Source organism: Corvus kubaryi, unplaced genomic scaffold, assembly GCF_017639235.1.
Source record: "Corvus kubaryi isolate FWS band 111438036 unplaced genomic scaffold, C.kubaryi_AGA036_p1.0 136, whole genome shotgun sequence".
In the NCBI taxonomy this organism is placed as follows: Eukaryota; Metazoa; Chordata; class Aves; order Passeriformes; family Corvidae; genus Corvus; species Corvus kubaryi.
This window is the reverse complement of record NW_024580670.1, coordinates 8,611,228-8,637,632: the sequence shown is the minus strand read 5'-3', so window position 1 is coordinate 8,637,632 and position 26,405 is coordinate 8,611,228. Positions and strand designations below refer to the sequence as shown.

Here is a 26,405-nt window from a genome sequence, read left to right as displayed (position 1 = left end):
CCCCGCCCGCGCCGGCGGCTCCGCTCCGGCGGCTCCGCTCCGGTCTTGGGCACAGTCTCCGTCGCTGCTGCCGCCGGGCTCCGCCTCAGCGCCGAGAGCTGCGCCCGTGAGTGCCGGGCCGGGCGGGAGGCGCGGGGACGAGCGCCCGGGTTCCCCCGGCTCGGGGGCGGTGGTGCGGGGCGGGGGCCGCAGCCGCGGTGGGGAGCGCGTTACGGGGCGGGCAGCGGGGCAGGTGCCGGGCCGGGCTCCCGGGGCCGGGCCGGACTCCCGGGGCCGTTCCGGGCCGGGCACAGGGAGCGGAGGGCCCGTGATTGGGCGGGGATGGGACAGGTGTTATGGGGGTCCTGTCCGCGGTCGGGCTCGGGGAGGGCGCAGTGGGGATGCCCTGGTGGGAGCCGCGGTGCCCGGCGGTGATTTCTGGCAGGGAGGGTCTGGGACCCATGGGCTTCGCTCCGGGCGGGGAGGGGAGCGGGTCATGCTGCCCCACGGGGAGAGGAGGCAGAGCTGGGAGTCTGTTTTGGGATGGGGGTGAGGCCGTGGCCTCTTGGGTCACTTTCGGGGAGAGAGGCAGAACGGGTTCATTTCCAGCGTCTTTGCTGAATCACTGTGATCCGGTGGAGAGTTCTTTTACCACGAACTCGTTGGCTCCTATGGGCTGGAAACGGCTGTTTCTCGGCTCTTGCTGAAGCCCTGAATCCCACTCTGGGCTTTCGGGGGGGATCTTGATGGGATTTCTGTCCCATCTTGCTGTCACTCCTTGGTCCGTGTGTGTGCTAAGCCCCATCAGTGTGTGCAGGGAGGCTCGGTGTTTCTGACACCTGCCTGCCGCCAAAACTGTTCAGAGGCGTTGTTTCCTCATTGGAAAAACACTGGTTAATATCACAGAAGCAAAGTACATGGATAAACCCCAATTATTATCACAAGTCCTGGAAGCGTGGGTGCCCCGGGTTGCTTCAGCAGGACCAGGCTGGATATAAGAGTCTTCCTTTGGGTCTCTGATAGGAGGGCCAAAGTCATACTGGGATGTGAGCTCTTCCAACAAGAAGCAATTAAAATAAAGGTTTGAAATCTGGACTTAGGATGTTGTAGAGCTCCTTGGGAGGGAGGAGGGAAGGAAACTTCAGGAGCTTGGAATTTATAGTGACGCAATTAAAAATAAAGGAGTAAAAATGCTGAGTGGCTGGCGTGAGCATTTTCCCATCCTGCCTGAGGTAAAGACTGAGTATTAGTAAAAAACAGCTCAAGAAAAGCAAGAACTAAGTTAACTTCTAATAAACTGCATTTGTCATTATAAACTGGACTTGTAGAAGGTGATAGGTGCTTTCTTTAGTGAAGCCGATCTGCTGAACTACCAGAAGATCTGGTAACTAGTTGTTTTGAGAGTGCTCCTCCTCCTCACTCCCCTGGTTAGGGTGGCATAGAGCTGGAGCTCAGGGGTTGCTCTGCAGACCCTCAGCTCACTGTAGTTCGGTGGACAACAGTCAGCTCTGGTGCTGCTCAGTGTTTGTCAGTTCAGGTGAGTCACCAATAATTTACAGTAAGAACTTGCCTTTCAAATGTTCTGACTGGCTGGGAAAGAGAGAGGTTGTCCCTGTACAGTGTAACTATGCTGGGGGATGGAGTTTCTTCTCATCTTGTGAGATCTTAAGTGTGAGAGGCAGGGAGCTCACAAAGGGGGTGAGTAGCTAAAATGCCAAGTGTATGTTGGAGTCTTACCTTGCTCTTTTAAATTTTTAAGTTGCCATTGCTAGAATTCCTTCCATCTCTCTATTGACCTAGAAATCAAAGGTAATGCTTGAAGTTAAACAGTCTGTGCTATAATATAGTTACCAAACTGTCCATGGAAGACTATTGCTACAAGTGAATCCCTTAATTCTTTTGTTTGAAAAACTAGATGAAGAACATTCAGAGCAAATCAGGTGGTCTGTGCCTCTTGACTTACAACTGCTGGGTGTATTTCTGCTCTTCCTTTGAGTACCTGTGTTACACCAGTGCCAGGGGTCTCTCCAGGAGCGGTGGTAGCCTGTAGTCCCAGCAGTGCAAATGCCTGGCAGTGCTACTGGCATCCCCTGGCCTGGCCTGAGCTTGTGTCTCTGTATGTGTGTGTGTGTGTGTGTGTGTTTCCCCAGATGCAGATGTTCATCTGACTCTTAAATGCTTTCTTTGAATTTCAGCTTGCAAACTGGTTTGCAGCTCTGTTCTGGGAGAAGCCCTGCTGAAGTTAGTGGCACTACCTGTTGCAGCAGTGTTGCTGATAAACAGCCTTGTAATCCTCTGAGTCATAACATATGAAATAAGAGTGAGCGTTTTATAAATGCAGGTATCCAGTTTGGTGTGTCGAGTGTAAAGTGATGACTTGAGTCGTTTTCTCGCTTCTCATTGTGCCATTCCAGTTCTGGCTGTACTGGGCTGTGGCAGGAGCCCCAGTGACCGTGTCACTGCTGTGTGTCCTCTCCCTGCATGCAGAGCAGTGTCACGACAGCAGGACTGTGGTTTGACACCATCCGTGCACTTCTGCTCCTACCAGAGAGGGACATCCCGTTTGGCTTAACTGTGTCAGCAATTTGTCTGACTGAATTTCACTTCAAGTATTTTTTGTGGTTATTAAATATAGGCTGCCTTGGGATATGACTGTGTCTTGTCTGTAATTTGCTGTCTGGACAGGAGTAGCTGCATTGGCAGGGCTATCCCTGTGTGCAGTCCATTGATGTGTGACACAAGGACAGAGCTGGCTTGAGGCTGCCTGTGCTGGGAGATGGATGGAGTGTCTGCCCACCCCCACTGATGATCACTGTATTCCATTCAGGAAGATTTAAAGCATTGTTAAAAGGGCACATGTCATGAAGGGCGTCCATCTTCAGCCTTGCTGTGATGTGGTTGGTGATTAGCTCAGGTTGTACCCAGACTAAGCTACTTTCACCTGTGAAGTTGTCTAGAAATTCAGAGCTCCCAGGCTGATGAGGGAAGTAGTGAATAGTTGGGATCACACTAGGGCATTTTAGGATGGCCTCCTGCTATCATCCTTTCATGCGGCGCATCTCGTTCCAGCACTGGTTTTCTGGGGAGGCCTGTGTGTGCCTTGTGGTTCTGGGTCCTTACGCAAAGGTCACCGAGATTTCTCCCTGCCCCTTCTATGTTGAGGGCTAGGTTTGTTTCCGATAATTGCTCTTGTAAATTATTCACTCCAGTGTTACTCCGCAGTGCTGTGATCAAAGATTAAATCATGCCTTTGCACAGGCTTGCAGTGTCATTCTCTTTCTTTCCCTCATGAAGTCTTGATTCATCTGTAGTGGACTTACATGCTTAACAAAATAACATCATATTTACCAGTTAAAATAACACTGATGGACATCTCTCTCTGTCTTTGAAATATCCTGGATGTGTAATTTGAGTTAATTTTATTAAGACTGCAGATCTCTTCTGTCATGATTACTGGCGAGGTTTCTGGCTGGCTGCATCATTTCGCTTTCAAGTGAGTATCAGAAACCTGTACCAGTCTCATATGGTTTTAATGCATCTGCGTGTTATCCTCATCTTGTACTTGACCAGAATAGCACCTTCAAGGGCTGGAATTTAAAAAGTCTGGTTTATTGCTAAAAGTTTACAAACTGTACTTGAGTGACAGTTCAAAAAAAACCAACCCAAGAAATCAAACGAAACCAAAACAACAAAAGAAAAAAAAACAACAAAAAAACCAACCCTGAAAGAATTCACTTCTTGATTTGTAAGCAGTTAAAAAAAATAATTACAGAGGTTGGCAAAAGAGCTGGTGTTCCAGGTTTATCTGCTGTTGGGGGGTGTGCTTTAATGTACTCTCTTGAGGCATGCTGTGTCTCTAATTTGTAAAAATAGGATCCTGGTATGACTTGTTCTGTATCTTAGTATTCCTAAGTCTTCTGTTGTCTGACCTCACTATTTTCATACACTGATTTTGATTTTTTTACTCTTTAATCCACCTGAGATGCAGCTGAGGCTATGCTTGTGCTGCTGGGTCCCAAAGACCTGACCTGCTGGACACTGTTTAGCTCAGGCTGTGGATTTTGGCAGGGCAGCAGAGCACAGAGAGGTGGGATGTACTGCCTTGTTCTGTGGTGAATGAAACCAACCTCATTTCATAGGATTGAGAAGGGCAAGTTATCTTACTTGGTTGGGAATTAACTGTGAACCTTCAGTTGTTTTGGAATGTGGGGCTCTGGCTTGGCTAAGTCTTTGTGCTGTCTTTAGCTGGGTGGCTGTATTTTGAAGTTTGTTAGTAAAGAGGATGGGACCAGAATCTTGGGAACTGTGTGGTCTTTTAAGATGTAAAAATAAAGCTGAGAAGTTCTACCCTACTTAAAACAGGCTGACCTAAATTTTCAGCAATTCTAGCAGAGAGGCAGGCTCTGGGTAGGAATAAAGGCTTACTGACGACTGGCTTCCCTGTCCTTCCCTGGCTTGACATGGTTGACAGGCCACCTTTGGCAAATCAACACTGGTGTCTGAGGTCATTCACTTCCCCCTTCCCCGAGTTGCACAACCTGGCTGTGGATTTGCCTTGTGCTCATATGGACAGTCCCCTTGTTATGCAAGTCAACAGTTCAGCATCTTCTGGGAAGTCACAGCATGAATCTCTTCTCAAATTGCTTTTGTTGGAGTGTGTTGACAACATGTTAGATGTCCTCTGGCTTGTCCCTGCAGAGATTGCTTTTGAGAGTAGGTGTCTGGGAAGTCCATTCATACTCTTTGTCTGTAGATTAATGTTCTTGCTATCAGTTGCACTTCTCCACTACTGAATTATTAATTCTGCAGTGAGAGTTTTTTTCTTCTTAGTGTTCATTGACTTCCATGCATGATTTATTCTTCTGAGCAGTTTGAAACTGGAGCATGGGAATGTTGACTAATATTAATGGATCGCATGTGTGACCTCAGAGGTGGCTAAAGAAGCTTTTTTTAATTGGGAAAATGACATCTGTCTTTCAAAATAGTCACAGTTTCCCAGGTGAAAGGTTGCTTGTGCAGTTGTATTACCCTCAGAGGTACATTGCTTGTTATTCAAGAAAACTGGGATGTTCAGGCAACTGGTGGAGTGGTTACCTGTGTGCTTCAGAGACAGTCCTGTGGGTAGCGTGATGGGAGAAGGGGGAAAAAGTGGGTTTGCAGATTCTCCTGCTAATGTGACTTTGTAGCTGAATGCTTTCCTGGCAGAGAGCCTGCCTTTGACTGGAAAGCATTCCCCTTGGTGTTCTTGTAGGTACTGATGGTCTGCCATGTTTTGTTCTGTGTTTGTGTGTGCTTTTTCCTGCAGGGAGGTAAGAGGAGGGGAATCGTATATCCTTTCAGCAGCCTTCTGTTAAACTTGGAATACCACAGTTCAAGCACTTGAACAGATGGATAATGGAGACTGGGGATATATGGTGAGTGCAAGTGTGCGCTGTGTGCTACAACTGGGCTTCCGAGGTCTTGCAGCAAAAATCCTTCCAGATCTGCCTTCTGTAGATCCAGAGCTTCAGTCGTGAGAGGGAAATCTATGCCTGTTAAAACAGCCTTACAACAGCTTACTCACCTTCCTTGGAGTGTTGCACCTCCTGTGCAGTTTGTGGGCAGTGCCCAGGTTCACATTTCCTAGGGACAATCAGCCAGGACTGAACTGATGCCTTGAGCTCACTGCTATCGTTTTCCTAACACAAAGGCCAAAAATAGTTTGTGCTTTCTGCTTATCATTTTAAGGACTTTGTCATTTTATTTATAAAGAAAAATATTTTTCCTTGTAAATCTTGTCTCAAACTAGACAAGCACATCTTATTTTCCTCCCCTTCTCATTCTGCTGCCATGCATATGTCTCTTTTCTCTGGCTGGCTGCAGTCCTGGTTGTTAGAGTTGGTGGCCAGATGGGATTTATGTTCCTTTCTCTCTTGCTTCCTCATGTGCTATCTGGAATCTGATGCAGACTGGTTTGTGCTCTGGCCCCCTCTTCTATGAGACATGCTAATTTATTAATAAATATTTCTTTCTAGAGTTAAAAGCTGAAAGTTCTTTTTTCCCCTTGCCTGTTTTAATGAAGCCTCTGAACCAAAGCATGGATTATTTTGATTGTGAGCTCTTGGACCTATGTTTAAACTTGCATCGTCTTCCTCTTTTGAGGGAGAAAAAGAGGCTTAACATTTGTTTGGCTGATTTTTTTCTTTTTTTTTTTGGTTTTGGTTTTGTTCTAGAATGAGAGACAGATTGTGAAAGTAGGGAACATTGCTGGGCCTCATTCTGACTAACTTGTTCTTCAGGAAATTTCTCTGTTCTCATTTCCCCATCTGTAGAATAGGAAGAAACTTGCTGCCCAAATGCAAAACTTGCTCCTGTGACAGTAGCTCAGTTGTTAAGATTTCTAAAGCATTCTGGAAATGTGTGTTCTGCATGCTAAGTATCATCCTGTCTAGTTGCCAGTTGTGCCTTGTTGCTAGGTGGCTTGGATTTGTTCAGGTTGGAACAGCCCTTAGAGGCATTGAACAGGAGAAGTGTGATTCTCTCCAGTTTCCCAGCAGTATTTGCCATGTGTGTCAGTGAGGTGATCGAATCTTCTTGTTGGGGCTTGATAAACTCTGCAATTTCTCTCTTTCTAGATGACTGATCCAGTCACGCTAAATGTGGGTGGACACATGTATACGACCTCCCTCACAACTCTAACGAGATATCCTGACTCAATGCTCGGGGCCATGTTCAGGGGAGACTTCCCCACTGCCAGGGACTCTCAGGGCAATTACTTTATTGACAGAGATGGACCACTTTTCCGTTATGTTCTTAACTTTTTAAGGACCTCAGAGCTCACTTTGCCACTGGACTTCAAGGAGTTTGACCTGCTCCGGAAGGAAGCGGACTTCTATCAGATTGAACCCTTAATTCAGTGTCTTAATGACCCCAAGCCTCTGTATCCTGTGGATACCTTTGAGGAGGTGGTGGAGCTGTCCAGCACCCGCAAGCTTTCCAAGTACTCCAACCCGGTGGCTGTGATCATCACGCAGCTCACCATCACGACGAAAGTCCATGCACTACTGGAAGGCATTTCAAACCACTTCACCAAGTGGAATAAGCACATGATGGACACCAGGGACTGCCAGGTGTCCTTCACCTTTGGGCCATGCGATTACCACCAGGAAGTGTCGCTCCGAGTCCATCTCATGGAGTACATCACAAAGCAAGGCTTCACGATCAGGAACACCAGAGTCCATCACATGAGCGAGCGTGCCAATGAAAACACAGTGGAGCATAACTGGACTTTCTGTAGACTGGCACGGAAAACAGATGACTGATTCTGACTCCACAGGAGCCACTTCAGTGATTAGCAACTTAATTGGACAGTAAACCCAAGAGAGTCTGGATTTTGACTAAAGCAACAATATGGGCTTTTTTTATACGACTATTTATTGTTTATCAGTGAGGACTGGAGGAGTTTCATTCTCTAGCAGCTCAGTTCTTTTGTGCAGTTCAGAAAAAAAACCGTGCATGTGCCTGTTCAGTCAAGACACCTTTTTGTTTGAAAGAGGGAGTCCGAAGAATTAGTACGATAGGGTATTTTGTGTCATTAACACAATTCTCTGACTCAACTCAAAGTGCTAAAATTACCTCTTGTTTAAATGGTTTCTAATCCATCTAATGCTATGACACTGGGAGCAAGAAACAAAAAAGATTTTAAAATGCAGTTGGGGGAGAAGCTGCTATTGTGTAGACTAATTTAGTTTATAAATCAATAAACAGTATTGTAATATTCTAGGAAAACAAATCCCACCCTTTAAAAGTACTTGATAAGTACAGTTTCTTACAGTTATGACAACTGTTTCTTTCTATGCATATAAATCAAGCAACCAAATATTATCTGTAGCCATGGAAATATGATTACAAATATTTATATTGGATTCTAAATGCAAAGTGTCCCTGTGGTAGAATTCATATTTTTAATGCCTGGTGCAATATTATTCCCAAGTGTAATGCCTGCCAGAAGAAGCTAATAAAAATGTGAAATACAGAATACTGTTTTGTATTTTCTTTTTGTCTTTTAGAACTCTCATACTTCAAAAAACAAACCCAACCAAACAAAAAACCCCACACCCAAATCCTGGTTTTTTGTGCTGCAGAGTAGTTCAGGTGTTCTGGTAGGGCCCTGTTTTCTTCCATTAATGATGTAATTTGTTCCTTTTTATGTTAATCAGATGATTAAAATGTCTTCATTATAGACAAAGCCTGTATTCTGAAAACTGCTTTAGATTGATAGATGGCGAATATTTGTACTGGCTAAAGGGGTAGGGATGGAGGGAACACAGAGCCTAAATACTTGTAGCTGCTAATAGAGTTGCCTGGTTTGTCAGCACTTTATCTACTGACTTTATATATATCATTTTAACTGCAGAAAGCTTTTTCTGGTGATGTTCAAGTCAAGGCACTCAAGTTCTTTGGCTTTACTCAATTTCATATAGACATTTCTACTTATCCTGGTCCCTTCGTCGTAGTTTTTAATAGATTTTCTGGTTATGCTCTAACTTGATTGCAGCTGGGAGCTTTCCATCACATATCTGGCTCTAAAGTCCTGTCTTGGGGGGTATTTCTCTGTCATATTTTGTCTCTTCATACATTGCAGGTTTTTGACTTATGTAATAAGAGCAGCAGTGAGAGCTTTATTCTTGCTATCAAGGAGGGAAGAGAAGCAGAACTGATGAAGCTCAGGAAAAGTTGTTTCTTTCTTGCAACATGTGGTAAGAAATATCCATGTTAACTGGCATTGAATTATAATCACAAGATGTTCCTTGCAACACTTCATTTACTAGCAAATTAATGACTGGCCTGGATCAGCCTGCTCTTTCCATAATTATGAAGTATAATAATTAGAGAAGCAGTATTCCAAATAATACACTTTATTGGAGCTCAGGATTTATAGAAAGACAGTATGAGCAGCTCTAGTAATGGGAAGGTAAATTCTGCAGACTGGAGATGGCATCAGCTTTGTCTGCATCTTCATTAGGCAGGAATATTCCAGTACTGAGCAAATCAAGAGCTATTTTAATTGTCAAAACAGATGTGCTTTCTAATACACTTTCTGATCGAAGAGAAGAACTTGTTCCTAAAAATGCAGGATTGTAATTTCACTGTGGATTTTTCAGTGAAGTTGGTTGGTTTGGGTTTTTTTGAAGGCACTGTATGGTTATAACACACTGAGAGAGGGTTCACAGTGTGGTGGCATTTTTTTTTTCTCAATCATCATGTAGTAGATTTAGAAAAAGAATAAGAAAGCCAAATGCGAGAGTTTTGATGCTGTCAAGACACTTGATAGAAAGGATAGAAAACAGTGAACCCTGGACCATTCCTGACTAGATTGTCTCACAGCAGCGGGTACCACTCAGCACTGTTGGCATCTGTCTAATTGCAAATAGCTGGCTGAGAATCTTTCCTACTTGTTGTAACTGTAAGTAAGCAACTGATTACTGATTATTAATTCTGATTAGTCATTACTGATGCTTCATAAATGTACTGCTGCACAAAGAACAAGAGGAAATGCATGCCCTTCACTTGGAACACGGTCTTCATAATTTCGATAGTGTGTTATGCAGAAGTGGCTTCAAATACGTCTCGTAGGCTGGGCTCATCTGTTCAGAAAGAGAATGTGGAAGGGAATTAATGGCAATTAAGACGGGAAAGGCTGTAATTTTTTTCTTAAGAACAATCTCTGAAATACAGAAAGCTACACTATTAAAAAAAACCCCAACCAACAAACCACCAGCTACTTCAACTATATGTAAGATCTTTTCCCCTATATGTGCTGTTCTTCATAACCAGCACACCATACTCATCCCAAAGGGGACAGCATACTATTTAACCTCAGAAAATATGCTTGGAGTTGAATGTTTGCTGAAGGCAAATTTTGTGTTCAGCTGTAGCATTTCAAAGGGATACTGATTACCACAGTAAAAATCTCACTCAAGGCCAAATGAGTTTCAAACAGAGCAATACATGTTTACATCACACATAATTTTACATTACTCCAGAGTATGGATGAATTGAGAAAGCAAAGTGCTAAAGACCATGAAGGATCAAATTGCCTTGTTTAACACTTACACTCTTTCTGATTAAACATATTATTAAAACTCCCAAGTTTTGCACTAGTAAAAGTATCAGTGTATAGAAAATACCCTGCCTTTAGTGCTGTTCCATAGTAAGTAAATACACTTTTATTTTAGCTTATTCTGTACAGTGTGATACAAATCCGTGAAACAAAGAGGAATTAAAAGCTCTTGTCTCGCATCTATATTGCTTTTGTTAGAAGAGAAGCAGTTTCTGCTCTGGCTGCTGGGGAAGCTGCCCAGCTCTAGTTCATCCCTACCTGGTTGGTGGGTGACTTCTGAGCCCACTCGTAGAGCCGCTGGTAAACCTGCCCATCATAGCTGCCCAGTGCAGAGTTCAGGGTCTTGTCTGTGAAGTCAAAAGCGTCCACCAGTGGAACAGCGTCCTTCCTACGGAGCACAGGAGTCACATTCCTGTTACTGAGAGGGTACTGCTTTGCAAGATGGGAAAATAAAGATAAACTTGAAAGTCATTTGCCCAGGTTTCTCCTGGAAAGCTTGTGCCAGTTGTCCTCCTTGTCTTTACTGGGGGGGAAAATCCTGCTTCTTTTAATTCCTCAGAGGCATCTCTAGGTGACCCTGCCTTGGCAGGGAAATTGGACTAGATGATCTCCAGAGGTGCCTTTCAACTCTAACAATTTTGTGATTCTGTGATGTTCTACTAATGCCCTGAGCTGTCTGCAGTGCCAAGCGGGTGTTTGCAGGGTCTTGTAATCACCTGGGCTCCATCCCTAATTCAGGACTCAATCTCATGTCAGATGTTTTCTCAGTAGTCTCTGCCAGTTTGTTATTTTGCTTTTTGTCTTTCATTTTTCTTAAGCTGTATGTGTTTGTCTTATAAAATGGAGTAAGGTTCCTACTAGACTGCTGTGAAGTTGCTTTGGTGATCCCCAACCTTCATCTACCTTTCAGTATTTCTGTTACCTCATCACGAGGTGTTGAGGTCTTCTGTTCATGTCTGTAAGAGCAAAACAACCCTGACCCATCCAAGGGCTCATCTAGCCCAGGGGCCAGTCTGACAGCATGGAGAGACACAGCACAGGCAGCATCTCCTAAGCAGGAGATGGTTTCTTTTTCCTCATCTTCCCATCACCTTGGGTATAGGAAGTTGTGCTGGCTGTACCTCACACCGGAGGTACCAGGATGCAAAGTGGTTTGCTCAAATGTTGGCATTTGCATCTTCCAGTTCCTTTTGGGGAAGAGCTGTCTGAGGGTTTGGGAAAGGGTGGGATTTTGCTACAGACCAGGAAGTGGTTGTATCCTTTCTACTAACTGTAAATACTCCATTCTTGAATCCTGTTAACAAGGCATGGACTAACACAGAAATTGCAAGGAATTCCAAAGACAGTGTGTTAGGCTTTTGAAAATGTTATGTTAAACTTATCACTTAATTCAGATTCTGCTGTCAGTTCTGAAAACCCTTGCTATTTGGCTAAGCTCTGTTCAGCTCTTGCTTATAGCGTGTTCTTGTTTCTCTCCAGGTGGCTTAGGTAGAATTTTACATACAGTAGCAACTCCTGTGCACCATAAGTTATTATGTCCTAAACAAACAGCACTGAGTAGTGAAAACGGAACCCTTTGTCAAAAAGCCTCTATGGGTGTTGTGGTAAGTGAAAACCTTAACATAATTCAGAATTCAGAGAGTTGGTGATAAATGGTGTTGAGCAGATGCATCTGAAGTAGCTGTAGGCAGGATTGTTTGGGTACCAATTGCAGCTCAGCCATGGCAACAGACTAGGCTGTATTAGCTGTGGCTTAAGCAGATTTTGCAATGTGTGATGGGTTGCTGTGGCTCCCTCCTGCCAGTGTGCTCTGACTACATATTTTCCTGCTTTCACTCTACTGCAGATGGTAGAAAGTGTTCATGACTTCTTCATTTATAATTTAAGATTTCATGTTACAGAACTTTAGCGATTGCAGAGGAGCTGGACACTTGGGTCTATTTTGCCATTGAAACAAGCTCTGAGTAGATGTTTCAATCAATTTCTAGTGCTGCCAGGCAATGAAAATAAAAACTGAATGAGGTGAATTGACTGTGGAGATGTTGCCATAGGTACAGCAGCACCCTTTTATATCTATCACGGGGATAAACTGCATAGCTGTGTACTGCCAAAGTAGCTCACCGAATGACAGCCAGGAGGTCCAGGTAGGATGCTGTGACCATGTCCATTTGAGCTGGAGATGTGTATCCATCGTGCAAGAAGGCTCCTGTATTTGAGAAGATCCCATGTAGTGCAAAGAGGTCACAGAGATGTTTCATAATCTTCTGGATGCCAGCCTTGGTCTCGAGTTTTTCCACAGTTTCTGCAAAGTTTTTCACTGCAATGTAGTGGCAGTGAGCCTGGAAAACAAATACGATCAACAGTGAATGCACCTCAAAACACTTTTAGTAGGCCAAGTGACTCAAGTGTTCTTGCAAAGAATGTAAAACCTTTTCATTTCCCTGGCACTTCTCCAGTCTGTATCCTTTGTTTGCTGGGTGACCAGGCCTTTTGCATTCCTGGCTTACAGCAACAGCAGAAGACAGAATGTATAAACAGTCAACACTGTGGTATTTGTAAACTCCAGAAAACTGCTTCAGAAATCATGGTAGTACTTATTCTAAATACTTCTGATGAATTTCCCTAAGAGTTTATGTGAAGGGAACACATTGGAATGTGCTGTGTTCTAAGTGAATGTTGGTTGTACATCAATAGGAGAAAACTTCTGTTGAAGACCTTAGACTCACGGTACTTTGGGATCAGTGTCTATGAGACTTCAGCTCCAGAAACACCATTGTCACAGAAGAACAGCCAAATTTACCTCCCACTTTTGTGGTTTTAAGTAAACTGGTAATTTCTGGGTCAGACACCAGTAGAATGTCTGACCCAAAAATGACAGAAATATTAGCTGAGGTGCAGAGCAGATGAATTAGGCTGACTCCACCTGTCTTTGGAGTGACTCTTGCTACGTTGACACTGCTGTGGGTGGTTGGTGGTGCTGGGGTCTGTGTGGGTTCACTCCCCCACTACACAGTTCCCCTCCAGCTGTAGGTGTAAGCATGGCACACCTGCACTGCAGCTCTTCCTGCTGGCACGGTGAAGCAGCAGAGGTGGAGGTCAGTGTGAACTGCAGAACCTGCCTGAGAAGCTGAGTGGCCCTGAGTGGCTACTCAAGCAATTAACCTGTGTGGAGTCTGCCCAGTGTCTGAGCCACTCAGCTGAGAGCTGGCAGGCATCAGTTCATAGAGTTGCCATGCCAGATGTGTGGGTCAATCTCCAGGGAAGGTATGGAATAAGAAGTAAATAGAGAATTGCCCCAAGAAGGCAGCAGTATATAAAAATTTGAAAGTTATGGGGAAAATTCAAGGGGTTTGGGTGACTTTTTCCTGTCCCTGAAATATTTACGAAACTTTGGGGGCGTGGATCCCATTTTCTGAAGAGTCTAGCAGCAGCATTGACAATACCACAGCCAGCCCTCTGCATATGTTAGGCTCTTCAGAAACAGTTAATGATGTTAAAATAAGTTATGGACCTGTTTCAAAATCTTCTTTTCCTCAAGGAAGGAAGGAAGGAAGGAACGGAGGGAGGAAGGCCTTCACCATAACTGTAGAGGAATTGCACTTAATTGCATATTAAAAAAAGAATTTTGGTTTTTGGAGATACAGAACTATCAACAGATTTAGTTTTCATTGATATTTAGGGCTTTTATCCCCTTGTTTTCTTTTCTGCTTAACTCTAATTCACCCTTGTTTTAGGGAACAAATGCTGCCGTCCCAAAGGTACTTCAGCTGAAAGCATCTCTTATTAATTTGATTTGTTTTATCTTTCAGCAGTAGTTAACATTGCACTTATCACTGGTTTTCACTCTTTTCCCTGCAGTTATCTTTCCAGCAGATGGAAGAAATACCAGGCATGTTTCACCCTTTGCTGTGACTCCATCAGCTTTCAGTGGAGTGGCTTTGGGAAGACTTCTCTGGGAGCCAGAAATGCTGGATTCTTATAAAAAGATGAGTGTTGGCTGGAGATGGTGGGTTTTTGTTGCAGGATATGGGAGGTCTGATTCTGCCAGTAGTAGCAGCGTAACTGTGAATGTATTTTTTCTCCCTTTCATTTCTCCTAGTCTTTTTCTACCTGGCCTATACAGGCAGCAAATTTTTCAGATCTGCAATTGCTTCTTACTACAACTTTTCCACCATGCAGACCACAGTGACAATCTTTGTGGTGTCTCTTAGATGTCAACAGGAAACAATAAACAGCACTGAGGTTTTAAGCTAATCATGCCATTTCTGTTGCATATTGTTTCATAATGACCAACATCAGATATGCAGATAAATTCTGCTAACCTTTGCAGCCTGCACCAGCTGCACTGTGCACTGGTTCCACGCATCGTGCTTTTTGACTCCAGACTGAATCAAGTCCTGTAGCTTTTCTGCTGTGCTGCTTGTGAGCCTGGAAAATTGAAAAAGCATGAAGTATATTGTATGTGAATGTAGCATCCCACATGCATGAATTTGCACTCGGGAGTGATGTGTGACTGAATGGCAGACTGGAATTTCTGACATCTGAAGTTATCTACACTCAGTATGAGTGAACTTAGATTATGCAAAATCTAAGTATAAATTGTGAGAAGAATGCAGACCACCCTTGTACTGAAGGATTTCTGCCTTCTCAGCTTCCAGAGTAGTTTACCAGGGGTTTGGCTGAGCTTTTCTTGGGTTGTGTGTGTGTAAGGAGGGTTTGCAAAACAAACAGTAATACTGGACAGCTGTTCCATTACGTTTCTCCTTTTCTACACAGGGATTCAAATCCTGTTCCCATTGATACTGAAGCTTTTGGATAGTGGCTGTTTTTACACTGGTTTCAATCACAGCAGTGTTGTCCTTTTACCTGATTTGCAGAGGTGACACCTATACAGCCCATAACTGTGTACATAATTCTGAGACCACTCATGGTACCATTTTAATTTGTGTTGAGTTGCTGAATGTGTAGTTGAAAGGCTACAGACAGAATGAGAGGCTCTGTTCTTGCTATGGTTTAAACTGAAAACAAACATCACTTTCTCAGGTATGTGAAATTTTAACATTCTATACAGAATTGCTCAGCATCCAATAAAGATTTTACTGGATGGCAACTCAGTGATGTGGTCTGGGATTTATTTTAGTAGTGCCATCAACTTTGTGAAATGTAGTCGTTTGGTAGCACATGGCTTAAAAACTTCTGAGTGTGAAAGCCTCATACTGAACATCTGACATGGCTGTTAATCCTGTGTAGCCTTCCTTTTCTTTTTCAGGAACAGATGGTGCCAATCCTTGTTTAACTTACGTTATGTCCCTTTAAAGCAAGGAAAAAGCTGTGCTCTTAACACATTTCTGATGTCAAAGAGAGAAATCCTGTCTCCCGTCCTGTGTACTGACCTGACTGCCACGTGTTGATAGGCCTCAGTGTAAATATCTGGACTGAGAAAATCCAACTTGTTCTTGGCTGGACACTTCCCGTGTTTCACTGCAGCCAGGTAAGTGACAGATGGTGGCACAGGCTGGCCAGCACTGGCTGCCATGAAGCACTTAATCAGGAACCTGGGAAGAGGGTAACAGTCAGAGCAGGGTATGGTGGTGATCTCCTCACAGCAAACAGTCATGCAAAAAGTAAATGGGCTCAGGTGAGCAGCAGCAAGGTGTGACCCATCCCTTCAGTGGCCCAGAATGAACAAGTAATGACCTTTTGTTTTGCATGTTACTCACAATAACCTGACCTGTGGTGGGTCTCAGGGGTGGCCTGTCTGCCTTATTTAATACTACAGCAATCCATAATGGTAATTTTTTCAGCAGAAACTTGCTGTGGCTATTAGCAGTCTCAGCAGTGTAGTGATTAGATACATTATCAACTCTGCAACCTGAGTCTCAATGCTCTGGAGCTTTAATGGTGATTTGGTCTTCACCTCTGTGATCCCCAACACACAGTCACATTATGTTAACACATGAGACCCTTGGAGAGAATTTACAAGGAGCATTCCCCACTCCCTTAGTTTTTTGGTACCTGTGCTATGAGCTAGACTGACCAGGTCTGGAATTAAAAGGGTGCAGCATTTTTCTTGACCTTGCTGTTGATCTTGCAAAAAGCAGTAATGAGTGCAGAAATGTCTGCATGCAGCATAGAGCTATGTGATGGCTCTGACCCTGGGAAGTGCCCCGATTTTCTCCTTCTAGTAAAAACATACATTATTAAAAGTTCAAGCAGCTGTAGTTTCTTTATCCAGTATTTCATCTACTCTTGATAATCATCAGTCTGCGTGTTTGGAGGAAAGTGATGTTCTTGAAGCATGACTCATCCACTTTCAGTATCCAACAACTTTGCTTTCTCTGAATTGACCTCATTTTACCAATATTGTGTTACATCGTACCATTGTTACATTGGTTGCTTAAAAAATTAACCACAAAACTTTCACAGCAACACCTTTGCTGTGCTACCAGGCAAAGAGGAAATGAGGTTATGCAGAACAGCACCTGCAGACATCCCCAAACCAAAACCAGAAGAGATAATCCAGTTCCCATACACTTCCATGCTTGTTAGACTGAAGACATGAATAGTTTATGTCCTGAGCTGTATTTTTAGAAGGTGCTGTGTGAAAGGAGTAGCTGGTTTTACTGGTTTTGGAGAAGTGGTAAAGGCTGAATAAATGAGGGGGCAGGCTTTTAGATTAACATACTTGAATTGTTACCTGGCAGCTTGCAGGAGCAAAATGGTGTTTTCTCCTTCATAAATACAAGAGGCAAGTATTTTGGTATACAAGGAAGGAAGTCCACTCAGCAGGGAGTAGCCATGGCCCCCACAGGCCCGGAGACAGATCTCCACTCCTGCAGTGCAGTGCTGAGTGATCACAGCTTTAAAACCTGAAGATAATGCATGTAGCTATTAAAAATGAGAGGGAAAAGCAGAGTGTTACTGGTGGAATCCTCAGAATAAGTTCATTTTTTAAAATTTTGTGCAGTGTCTAGGCATGAAATCCCTGTCAAGTCTCCCCCTGCATGGTGGTAGCACCCAGTTCTCTGAGCCAGGCCTTTGGTGTCTGCCTGGAATGCTGCACACACTCCTGCTAGGCACACTGTGGTCAGTTTGTACATTTTTGGGTTTCTCTCAGCCAGTTCTGGGTTTGGCCACCTTTGTTCAGAGTGTGTTTTCATTTCAAGCACCCAATTGCAAAATATTCTGTTCTGTCTAAAAAGTCGCATTTTTGGTTTTGGCTCAGAAGTATGCGCGTGTGCATTGTAGATGGAGTTATGTAATAACACTTTGTGCCACCAGCTACTTGGAATGAGGCTTTCAGCCAATGGGCATGCCTTTCAAGGACTTTTCACTCTGCAATGGTTCCCAAACCAAAAAGTTTGGGGTGGTAGAGCGAATGCTGTTGCTGACTGGTTGTGGACCTGGGACACGTCATTTGAGCTCTTAGTGCTTCCTCCTCTACTTCTCTAGTGGTGAGGGGAATGCTTGTCCAGTTTGCTGAAATACTTTAACATTTAGAGATGAAAAGTGCTGAATGAGCTAATCCTGCTGCAGCTCACCTCTGGCAGCATGTCAAAGTTCTTCTTCTGGATCTCTATGTACCCCCTGTTCAATAGCTCCTGCAGGTAGTCATTGATGAAATGAAAGGCATAGGCTGCTGCCAGCTGGGGCAGCAGTTTCTCTTGCTGAGTCTGGTAGTCAAGGATTTTTGCTTCTTGTTCCCTGTTGGAAGACAGCTGATGAAGCAGGGAAAGTGTGGACATGGTCACAACTACTGTTACTTTACCTGCTGCAGAACGAAATGGCATTTTTCATTACCAAGAAGCAGTGTGTGAACAGGACTGAGCTGACAGTGTGGCAGCAAATCTGCCCAGCTTGCTGAGCTATTGGAGAAACAAACCCAGAAGAGCCTAACAGTGTAGAAAAGGCACTGTGTGGTCAGTCAGTACAGAGGGGAACAGGCACTGCAGGAGAGGAAGAGAATGAAGCCTTCAAGGACAGCAAGTTGTTAGGTGTTCCAGGAAAGGCAGTGGCATTGCACCCTGATCAACTTTGGCTTTTCAAATGGAGTCTTTGTGGCCCGGTGCATAGAAATGTTTCCCTGAAAATATTTGACTCTGAATTATTTGAAGTCTTCTGAGCTTTTGTTGGATGTTCTTTATCACTTCTGCTGTGGTTGGTACATTTAGGGCTTCAAGTGATGGAATTGGTTATTACAATAGTTCAGCTGCTGTGCTTTTCTGTTTGGTTTGTGTTTGAACAAAACCATGTTTTCACTAGAATCTTTCTGCTTTTGAAAGGAGATTTAAATGGAAATCTTTGTAATCCATACAAATCAATGTATCTCTTTAAAAATAATGGGGATTCAACCCTGAATACAATTCAGTGATTAAAGTGTGGATATTGGATTTCTGGATGTTGGAAGGTACTTTAATGTTGCATCCACTAGTAAAACTATGGAATAAGAATTCAGCAACTTGGTCACTTTGTATGGATTCTGCTGAGTTATGGCATTACAGGGGACAGCCAGTTATAAAGAAATAAGGTCTGTGTGAGCCACTGACCTATTAAAAGTATGAAACTTATCTTGGAAAGAACTGTAAACATTCTCTTGTACTTTGACTGAAGCTCATTAATGTAAATAATGGGGAAGCGTGTTTATCATGGCCTGTCTGGGCCAGGAAATCAGCCAGTGATGGGCTGAAAGATAAGATGAAGAGAAGAAATACAAACTGGTGTGGGGGAACACAGTGTACAGTCCCCTTCCCACGGGGATGCATGGTATTACCCAGGCTTTAGCTTGGACTGCCGGCGAACCACGGAGTACCGGATGGCGATGGTGCAAGCCTTCATTAGGGGTGTCAGAACCTCGTCTGAAATGAGGGATATGCGCACTGTTGTCATTGTGAAATAATTAATCTTCTGTGACCCCTGTCTTACATAGGTGCCATCTGGTCGAACCTAGAGTAGAGAGAAGCTGTCAGATGCTGCCTTCTTCAGTACTACTGTGGTTGTGTAATCACTATGCACGGAATAAAATGGACATAAAAATCCTTCACTGAATGCAAACAATGCTTTTATGTATGATAGATGAAAGATACCCATTTGAAGAGACAAATTCTTACTGTTTCTGGCAGAGGTGGGTTCTGCCTGCCCTATGATCCCCAGCTTCTGAATGTGGAATTCTTGACACTGACTTTCATTTAGGATTCAGGTACATTCTGCCCTTGATAAAACCTCAGAGACTTGCTGACACTCAAAGGAAGCCTTTTGTCCTGAATTTAGACAGGTCCCTGTTGTCTCTCTGGCTGTGGAATGAGAGTGTGATGGCGAGTTTGTGATGGGAGTCCACACATACCTCACAAAACTTGCTCAGCATGTTCTCCCTGGGGATGTGCACATTCTTCAGCAGGAGGTAGCCATTGTCAATGTGCTCAAAATTCATTTTGGGACCGATGTCTCCTGCAGTTACGCCTGCAGCAGGAGAAAACATAGCCTGCTTACTTCCACTTGAACTTTTTGCTCCCCATTTTGTGTCAAGATGGAGACCTCAAAAGAAGGGCACAATCAGCTCTGCTTCTTCCCCAGCATAGGTGATCTTGCCCAAGGGATGAAACAAGCATTCGAATGCCTAGTGGTAGTTTGTTGCCATGATCCATGGACAGATGGATCTGTGCTGGCTGGGGTCAGAACTGAGTTATTAATGCTGAGGTGCTCAGAGCAGCCCAGGATTCTGATTATGACAAGGGCTTGGTCTGGATATGGCTGAGGATGTGTTAAATTTCCCTTCAGATCAAAAGGCTGGGCTTAATGATAACTACACCTTGGGTATCTGTCTTGGCTTGGCTTGGCTTGTTTTGGCAATTATATTATCTCCCTGGGCCCAATGTTTTAGAAAACATTTAAGGGCAAAACAGGCAGAGCACCTGCACAAGTGATGCAGTGTCTGGGGTCGTTTACCTGGGCAGAGTGAATGGTCCTGAAGGCTGCGTATCTGCACGATGAAGGGATGGATGCCATAGCACTTCCCATGAACATACAGCTGAGCAAAGACCACTGTGTGGGTTGCTGATCTTCCCACTGTGAGAAGAAAAACAGCCCCATTCCCTTAAGATAAGATAGAGCACAAACACCGTTCAGAGAGGTCAGTACTAATTATGTGTTGGGTCAGCACAGGTGTGCACTGGAAACGTAAATCAGCTCGCTCTTAGCTCTCACAAGTTGCACCATCATTCTGCCTCTGTTGCTGCCCATGAGCCTTGGATTAACAGTTTTGTAACAGAATATGAGAAAAAATAAACAGTTTTGAGCTAATGTAATGCTGAGAGTGGGAAGTGCTGTGGCTGTTGCAGTGACTCCAGTTAGTTTCTGTGAAATATCTTCCTGAAGGGAGCCAAGATTTTCACACTTTGGTTGTCTGAGTATTATTTACAAAGAAGATTTATTCCTGCAGAGGCAAGAGCTTTCCTGAGTGAAGTTCTTCAGCCTGCAACCCAAGGGGTTTTTGTAGATGATGGTGGCTCCCTTGTGGCCTTTGAACTTAGAAAATCCCCTTTCTCTTACTTGCTTGTCCATATGTGTCTCTCTTATCGAAGTCTTCTGCTAGCACCTGGGCCCTCAAACACAGAGCTTAACCAGGGTAGATGGAGTAACTGAAGGAGGCAAAACCCAAAATACTTTGGTGGTACTTACTGTCTCCAGGCCACCACTTCATGGCAGAGATCTTTGGCGTGTTCAGTATAAACTCCTGAGTAGCAGTATCAAAAACTGCTGTTGTTTCCAAACCCTGAAGATAAGTGCCTTTAAAAGAAGAAATTTGAAAAAGATCTATGTATGTATGTATCTATGTACCTATCTCCTGGTATACCACAGGGATGGAGAGAGTGAAGGATCCCTGGAAGCTGGCTGTGGGTATTATCAGGCTTTTGTGGTTTACCCTTCTGATGAGAACCATGAATGAGAACCCAACCACCCCAGTCCCAGTCAAGGATGGACAGTTTGGAGTCAAATTCCCATGAGAATTTGGGCTGCAGCCTTGTGTCATACAGAAATGCTGTTTTTCCTGCAACCTTACCGTGTCCCAGTTCAGTCTGGGCGTAGCTTCCAATGAGCTTGTGCTGGGTGGCGAGAGGAATCCACTTGGCAATTTGTTTGTCAGAGCCCAGCACTGAAATACTTCTCATGAAGACACGGTGAAGGAGGAACGCAACATCTCCTGCCAGTGCTCTGCAGAGAAGGCACAAGGGGCGTTTCTAAGGGGATGAAGTTCCAGGCATGTGATGAATGAGGCAGTGGCACTGCAGCGGTCACCAGACAGTACCACCTGCTGCCTTTTGATTTCTGCCTTGTCATACCTTGCCCAGCACCCAGCATCAGCACAGCATCGCAGGAAAAATGCCCTTCCAAGCTGCTTTTGTTTCTTCTTTCATAACAGAGTTTGCTTATGTGTTGCTCGCTCATTATTTCACTTGGTCTTGGAGGAATTATCTGTTCTGAGTAGCAGATGCTGAGCTAAAAGCACAGTCCAGCTCCAAAGCTCCTGAGACTCTGTGAGCATTTTGTATTTTTATTTTACTTCATAGGATTTTATTTAAGTCAGATTTTCAGGCTGAACTAAAAAGAAAAAACAAAGCAGCACCCTCCTTGAGAAACCCCAAACCCTAGCAAATCAACTGTGGGGCATATTAGACTGAATTACACAGGTAGGTATCTGGGACCTGGATTTCCTGAACATTCCCATTCTGGAGAAATACCATGGTATGTTGGGTTTGTTGCTGTACTTTTTGCTGTTTGTTTGCTGCCCATTGCTGTTAGTGAACAATACTGGGGTTCAGAGAGATTTGGCCTGAATTGAGATGTTATTTTCTTGTGGAAAAATTCAAATACATCCAAGTAACCCCTGGTTGTCTGGTCAGGTCCTTTGCCATCACCATCTGCATACATCCTAAAATGCACTATTCCAGAAGCTGTGTATGGGAACTTGGATACAGTGATTTCCATGACACAAATGAGAAATTTATGTAAGCTTTTTTTGTGTGTGAGAAATAATAAGAAAACATGAGGAATATGATTATATCCCTTTTCCTGGGATTCCTCAGAACATGACTGAATCACCTCACAGATACAGGTACGTGTACAAGTAAGTGGCTGTGCTGTTCTCAGTAGCTGAGTGGCTGTTAGCATTGCTTTACTGCAGTGCTCTAGAGAGCATCTCCTTTCACATAGATACCTTCTATTGTTAACAAATTACCCTGACCTTTCTTTTATACTAGCCCTGAGAGAGAATTAATCATGCTGAAAGAGTGTGGGGGGGGGGAAAATATGAACAAAGACGTTAAAGGGAAATTGCTTTGATTAACAGAAAATGACTTAATGAATCCTTGGCAGCCTGGCCAGAAATAACGTTCCTTTAGCTGCTATTTGAAAAGCTGGATTTTAAATTGTGTGAGTGATTCACTGTGCTGGGCACTGGGAGCCAGGATTCTGTCATAAGAGCTTGGTGCTCACCTGGACTTTCATCAGGCAAGAGCTGCCCTGCCAGACAGTTCTGCTCCAAATCCAGCAAATGGGACAGCACAGGGCTGGCCCTGACGCAGCCCTTGGCATTAGGGGGCCTGATAAAAGCACACCTGGGTGGGAGAAAGGGTGGATTTTTTTTGTTCTGAGGGAGCAGTGGGAGCTGCTTTTTAATGGAAATATAATGGTCAGGTCCAAGAGCTCTTCATGGTACATTTCACCCTTCATTAGTTCCACTCGCTGTAGGCAGTCAAAAGCTCAGCATAAAAAATTATCATCTTTCGTATGATGGGGACAACTTTTTAGCAGGGCCTGTTACCATAGGGGAAACAGTAATGGTTTTAAACTACAAGAAGGTACATTTAGACTAGACATAATGAAGAACTCATTTTCAATGGGCATGGTGAAACAGTGGCACAGGTTGCCTGGAGAGCTGGTGGATGTCCCCTCCCTGCAAACATTCCAGGTCAGGCTGCATGGGGCTCCAAGCAACCTGATGTAGTTGAAGATGTCCTTGCTCATTGCAGAAAGCTAGACTAGATGACCTTTAAATGTCCTTTCCAACCCAAACTGTGCTATGAGTCTATGAAACGCCAAAAAGTGGCTCTGAGTGTCGGCAGTGCTGTGTAAGGGACAGGCATTATCCTTCTGAGTGACACTGCTGAACTTGGACCTTCCTACTGGGTACGTGACCCCACCAAACACAGTGTGCCCTGGGCAACAGCCAGCCAGGAATTGATTTAACAAAGGGGGAAAGGAGGGGCAAGCAACTGAAATGTAGAGCTCAACCCCACACAAAGTGTTAAGGAAACTTTTAAAGGAAAGGAATGTGAAAATATTTTATCCTCATTTACCTACACTCACTAAGGTGAGTTTTTTCTTTTTTGTTTTCTTTTTTTCCCTTAATAAAATATGTGTTTTCTAAATACATAAAATGTAATCTTTAATTTATTTAGATGTCAGTAATGTAACTGAAACAGCACCACTTCCAGTTCTGGTTATACATTTAAAAATGTCTAAGGGGTGGTATGAGAGCTGCAGTACAAGTAAGGAGGTTGCTGAAGTGGAAATACCATATTGTGGCTGTGAACTGCTGTGATCTATCATGCTGTACCCATGTGCTGCTCTCTGAGAAGCTCCTGGTCATGTACCACCATTTTCCCTTTTCCCAAGTGTGCTGCTAAAGTAAAAACCTGCAGTACATTTTTATCCAAACCTATTTTGTCAGCTGTTGGCCTTTCCCAGCCTTTGCTGAAGCTGATTCTTGTTTGGAATATAAAGCTTTTAACAAAAAATTAGTTGTACATTAAAAAAAAAAAAAAAAAGAAATCACCTGTAAATGTACTTATATTCAGGTCCATTCTCAGTCCATCCCATCTCATGCATCTTTTTCTGGAGATGAACAGCCTTCCTGACTGCTGATTCGTACCTCTCATTCTGGGTCTGGAAATACTGATTTTCTCTGCTAAATACAGGGTCGGATTCAATAGCTTCCACTGCAAAGCAACACAGAACAGTTGTTTCTCCGGGGGCTGGGAAAGTGCAGGCAGTGCCTCGAGCCATGCTCGGGAGGAGCAGGCAGGACTGGACTCATGGATACTGAGGTTGTGATTTTTAGGGTGCCTGCAGGCAGGTTTTGTTTTGCCAGTTCTGGCTCCCATGGCTGTCACATATAACTCTGCAAAGCAGTGGTTTTGGGGAGGCAGGAGGGGAACGGAGTGGGCCTGAGAGAGGGGTCTGTTCAGTGGAAATGGTGACCCTGCAGGGTAAGGCACCGTCCCTGGTCAGGGTGGGAGAGGTGACTTCTGGCAGAAGATACCAAGAATCCTCCAATTGCTGTGGGGGCAGTAAGGGCTGTGGTGAGCTGCATTAGCCAGAGGGTGGCTTATGGCCGGAGCCTGCTGGGTGTCTGACTCGGGATGTTACCAGCCCATTGCACTGCTGCAAAACAACACAGAGTCACTACTTCTGTGTCAGCCTGAACACTCCCCTTGTCCATTTTGCCTTAAAACCTTGAGTCTATTCATGTGGAAGGTTACACTGAACTCCACTGGCACTGTGAAAGGGGTGATCCCAGTGGCTGTGCTGTTTTCCTTTGCTAAGTGTGTAACATGGATGCAGTTACAAAGACAACAGGGAGGGTTTTTTTCCTCTGTTTCTTCCGAGCATACAGTCATTTTTTGGCACACCCATCATGAGTGAGAGCAGCTCAACCTGGTTGAGTCAACCCACGCAAGAAATTCCCCACCTGGATGAGCCCAGTGTGCCAAGGAGGGAAGCTGGCTGTGGTTCACATGTGATGTGCATTTCTGCACAGCAGCACCAGCCCCTGCACGCATTTCCCTCGCACACAGATGCTCGATCCTCAGTTCTTATATTCCAGTTTAACCAGTCTTGACAGAGAAAGGGAATGGGAGCAGGGAGGGGGAAAAGCTTCAGACAGCAGGAGTGGTTGCGGAGGAGTCGTACTGATTTACATGAAGAGAAGACTCCAGCTCCACACTCCCACTCTTTAAAGAGATGGATAACAAGCAAATGCCCAGGAGCACATACCCCACCGTGCTGCAAACGAGGAGCAGAGCAGCAGGACACAGGCATGGCCTGTGCCAGCCCCCACCAGGACCTCGTGAGGCCACTCACCCACTGCCCTCCGTATCCGTGTCTGCTCCGTGCCACCATCCAGCAGGGCCGTGAGCTTCTCCACGCTGAAGGAGGCTGTTTGCCTCTCGCTGGCAAGGTCGGGGTTCACGCTGCCAAGCACTGAGCCCTGTGGGTACTTGCTGGTCTCCAGCAGAGCCATCCCGGAGGCTGCGCTGCTCTAGAAAGGAATGGGGCTCCTCTGACACTGGCACCTGTCAGTGGATGCCTGATGGAGATGTTGGCACAGTGAGGGGTGGTTTTGGTAGGCTGGCCAGTATTCATACAACCCTGCACAAGGGTTTCATGAATATTTAGGCACTATGCTGTCCTCATTGCAATGGATAATCAAGATTTATGGCACTTTAAAGAACTCAAACAGCAGGTTTTATGACGTATTTTAAAACATGAAATATTTTTCTTTTCCTCAGGCTGTCCCCAATATTCTGTGAAAAGTTCATGCTGGGATATCCCACAACTACGTGTTAATGTTTAAGAGAGTTTCTGGCCCAGGGCTCACAGGCACTGGTGGCTCTGCCTGTGTTGCCTCTGTCCTTGGGGCTCAGCTTTACATTAACCCCTAAGCCCGTGTTAGTGAGATTTGTCACAGGACACTAGTAAAAACAAAAGCTGTGGTGAGTAGAAAATAAATCAGCTTTTTCCCTTGAAGGGAAAAAGGCTGCTCCCTTTCCAAACATCAGATTACTTTAAGAAATACAAACTCTGGAAACCACTGCAAATGTGTTATCAATTCCTGCTTTTTCTGATATTCAGGCCTTTAATCCAAGGTGTCTTGCTGGAGAGAGAAAAGCCTCGGGGGCACGCGGCGGGCACGCAGCGTTGGGGTAACCCGCCGCTGCCCTTGAGGCGTCACGGGGAGCGCGGGGCTGGGCGCCGGGGACGCCTCGGCCTCAGCTTCCTCTTCCGCGAGGCTGCGTGAGGAAAACGCGGTTCCCTTCTCTCCGTGCAAACGCAGCCCCCCAGGTACCTCGTCTCCGGCGTCCTCCGTGGAGCCGTCCGGCTGCTGCCTCCCTGCCCGGGCCGCGGCTCCCGGGCCCTGTCCCCGGAGGCGGCGCCGCGGGCCGCGGGAGTTCCTGCGAGCGCTGACCTCTGCTGGCAGGAAAATCCCTCAGCTCCCGGCGCTCAGAAGGCTCTCCGCTTCAAAACAGGACTTTCTGATCCCGCTTCA

At 44.8% G+C, this 26,405-nt stretch overlaps 3 protein-coding genes across 8 annotated transcripts in view; 2 read left to right on the top strand and 1 right to left on the bottom strand.

Moving 5' to 3' along the window:
* The window catches only part of PXK (PX domain containing serine/threonine kinase like), a 56,502-nt gene extending 39,552 nt beyond the window's left edge, over positions 1 to 16,950 (top strand). For 2 of the 4 annotated variants that reach the window (XR_006013989.1, XR_006013986.1), the window contains exons 18-21: positions 5,285 to 5,393; positions 8,603 to 8,717; positions 11,561 to 11,685; positions 13,940 to 16,950. The gene's annotated coding sequence lies outside the window, so the exon portion shown is untranslated. The remainder of the gene's footprint in view (positions 1 to 5,284; positions 5,394 to 8,602; positions 8,718 to 11,560; positions 11,686 to 13,939) is intronic. The other 2 variants (XR_006013987.1, XR_006013988.1) reach the window with 2 other exon arrangements.
* Positions 5,309 to 7,996, top strand: KCTD6 (potassium channel tetramerization domain containing 6). The gene is made up of 2 exons (XM_042015574.1): positions 5,309 to 5,393; positions 6,594 to 7,996. Exons 1-2 carry the CDS (start codon positions 5,367 to 5,369, stop codon positions 7,278 to 7,280), a joined length of 714 nt encoding a protein of 237 aa, XP_041871508.1. The 5' UTR covers positions 5,309 to 5,366; the 3' UTR covers positions 7,281 to 7,996.
* On the bottom strand, positions 8,861 to 26,310 carry ACOX2 (acyl-CoA oxidase 2). Of its 3 annotated transcripts, none has more exons than XM_042015427.1 (15): positions 26,205 to 26,310; positions 25,220 to 25,397; positions 23,913 to 24,075; positions 21,138 to 21,289; positions 20,756 to 20,863; positions 20,024 to 20,143; positions 19,422 to 19,537; positions 18,852 to 19,024; positions 17,623 to 17,785; positions 16,779 to 16,969; positions 15,475 to 15,636; positions 14,404 to 14,509; positions 12,203 to 12,420; positions 10,340 to 10,469; positions 8,861 to 9,605 (listed from the first exon to the last, which is right to left on the bottom strand). In XM_042015427.1, exons 2-15 carry the CDS (start codon positions 25,377 to 25,379, stop codon positions 9,543 to 9,545), a joined length of 2,025 nt encoding a protein of 674 aa, XP_041871361.1. In that variant the 5' UTR covers positions 25,380 to 25,397; positions 26,205 to 26,310; the 3' UTR covers positions 8,861 to 9,542. The 3 variants fall into 3 exon arrangements, with proteins under 3 accessions (XP_041871361.1, XP_041871372.1, XP_041871379.1); XM_042015438.1 differs by having other exon boundaries at positions 25,220 to 25,445; positions 26,205 to 26,307; XM_042015445.1 differs by having other exon boundaries at positions 25,220 to 25,506; positions 26,205 to 26,297.
* Between the last annotated feature and the right edge of the window lie 95 nt (positions 26,311 to 26,405).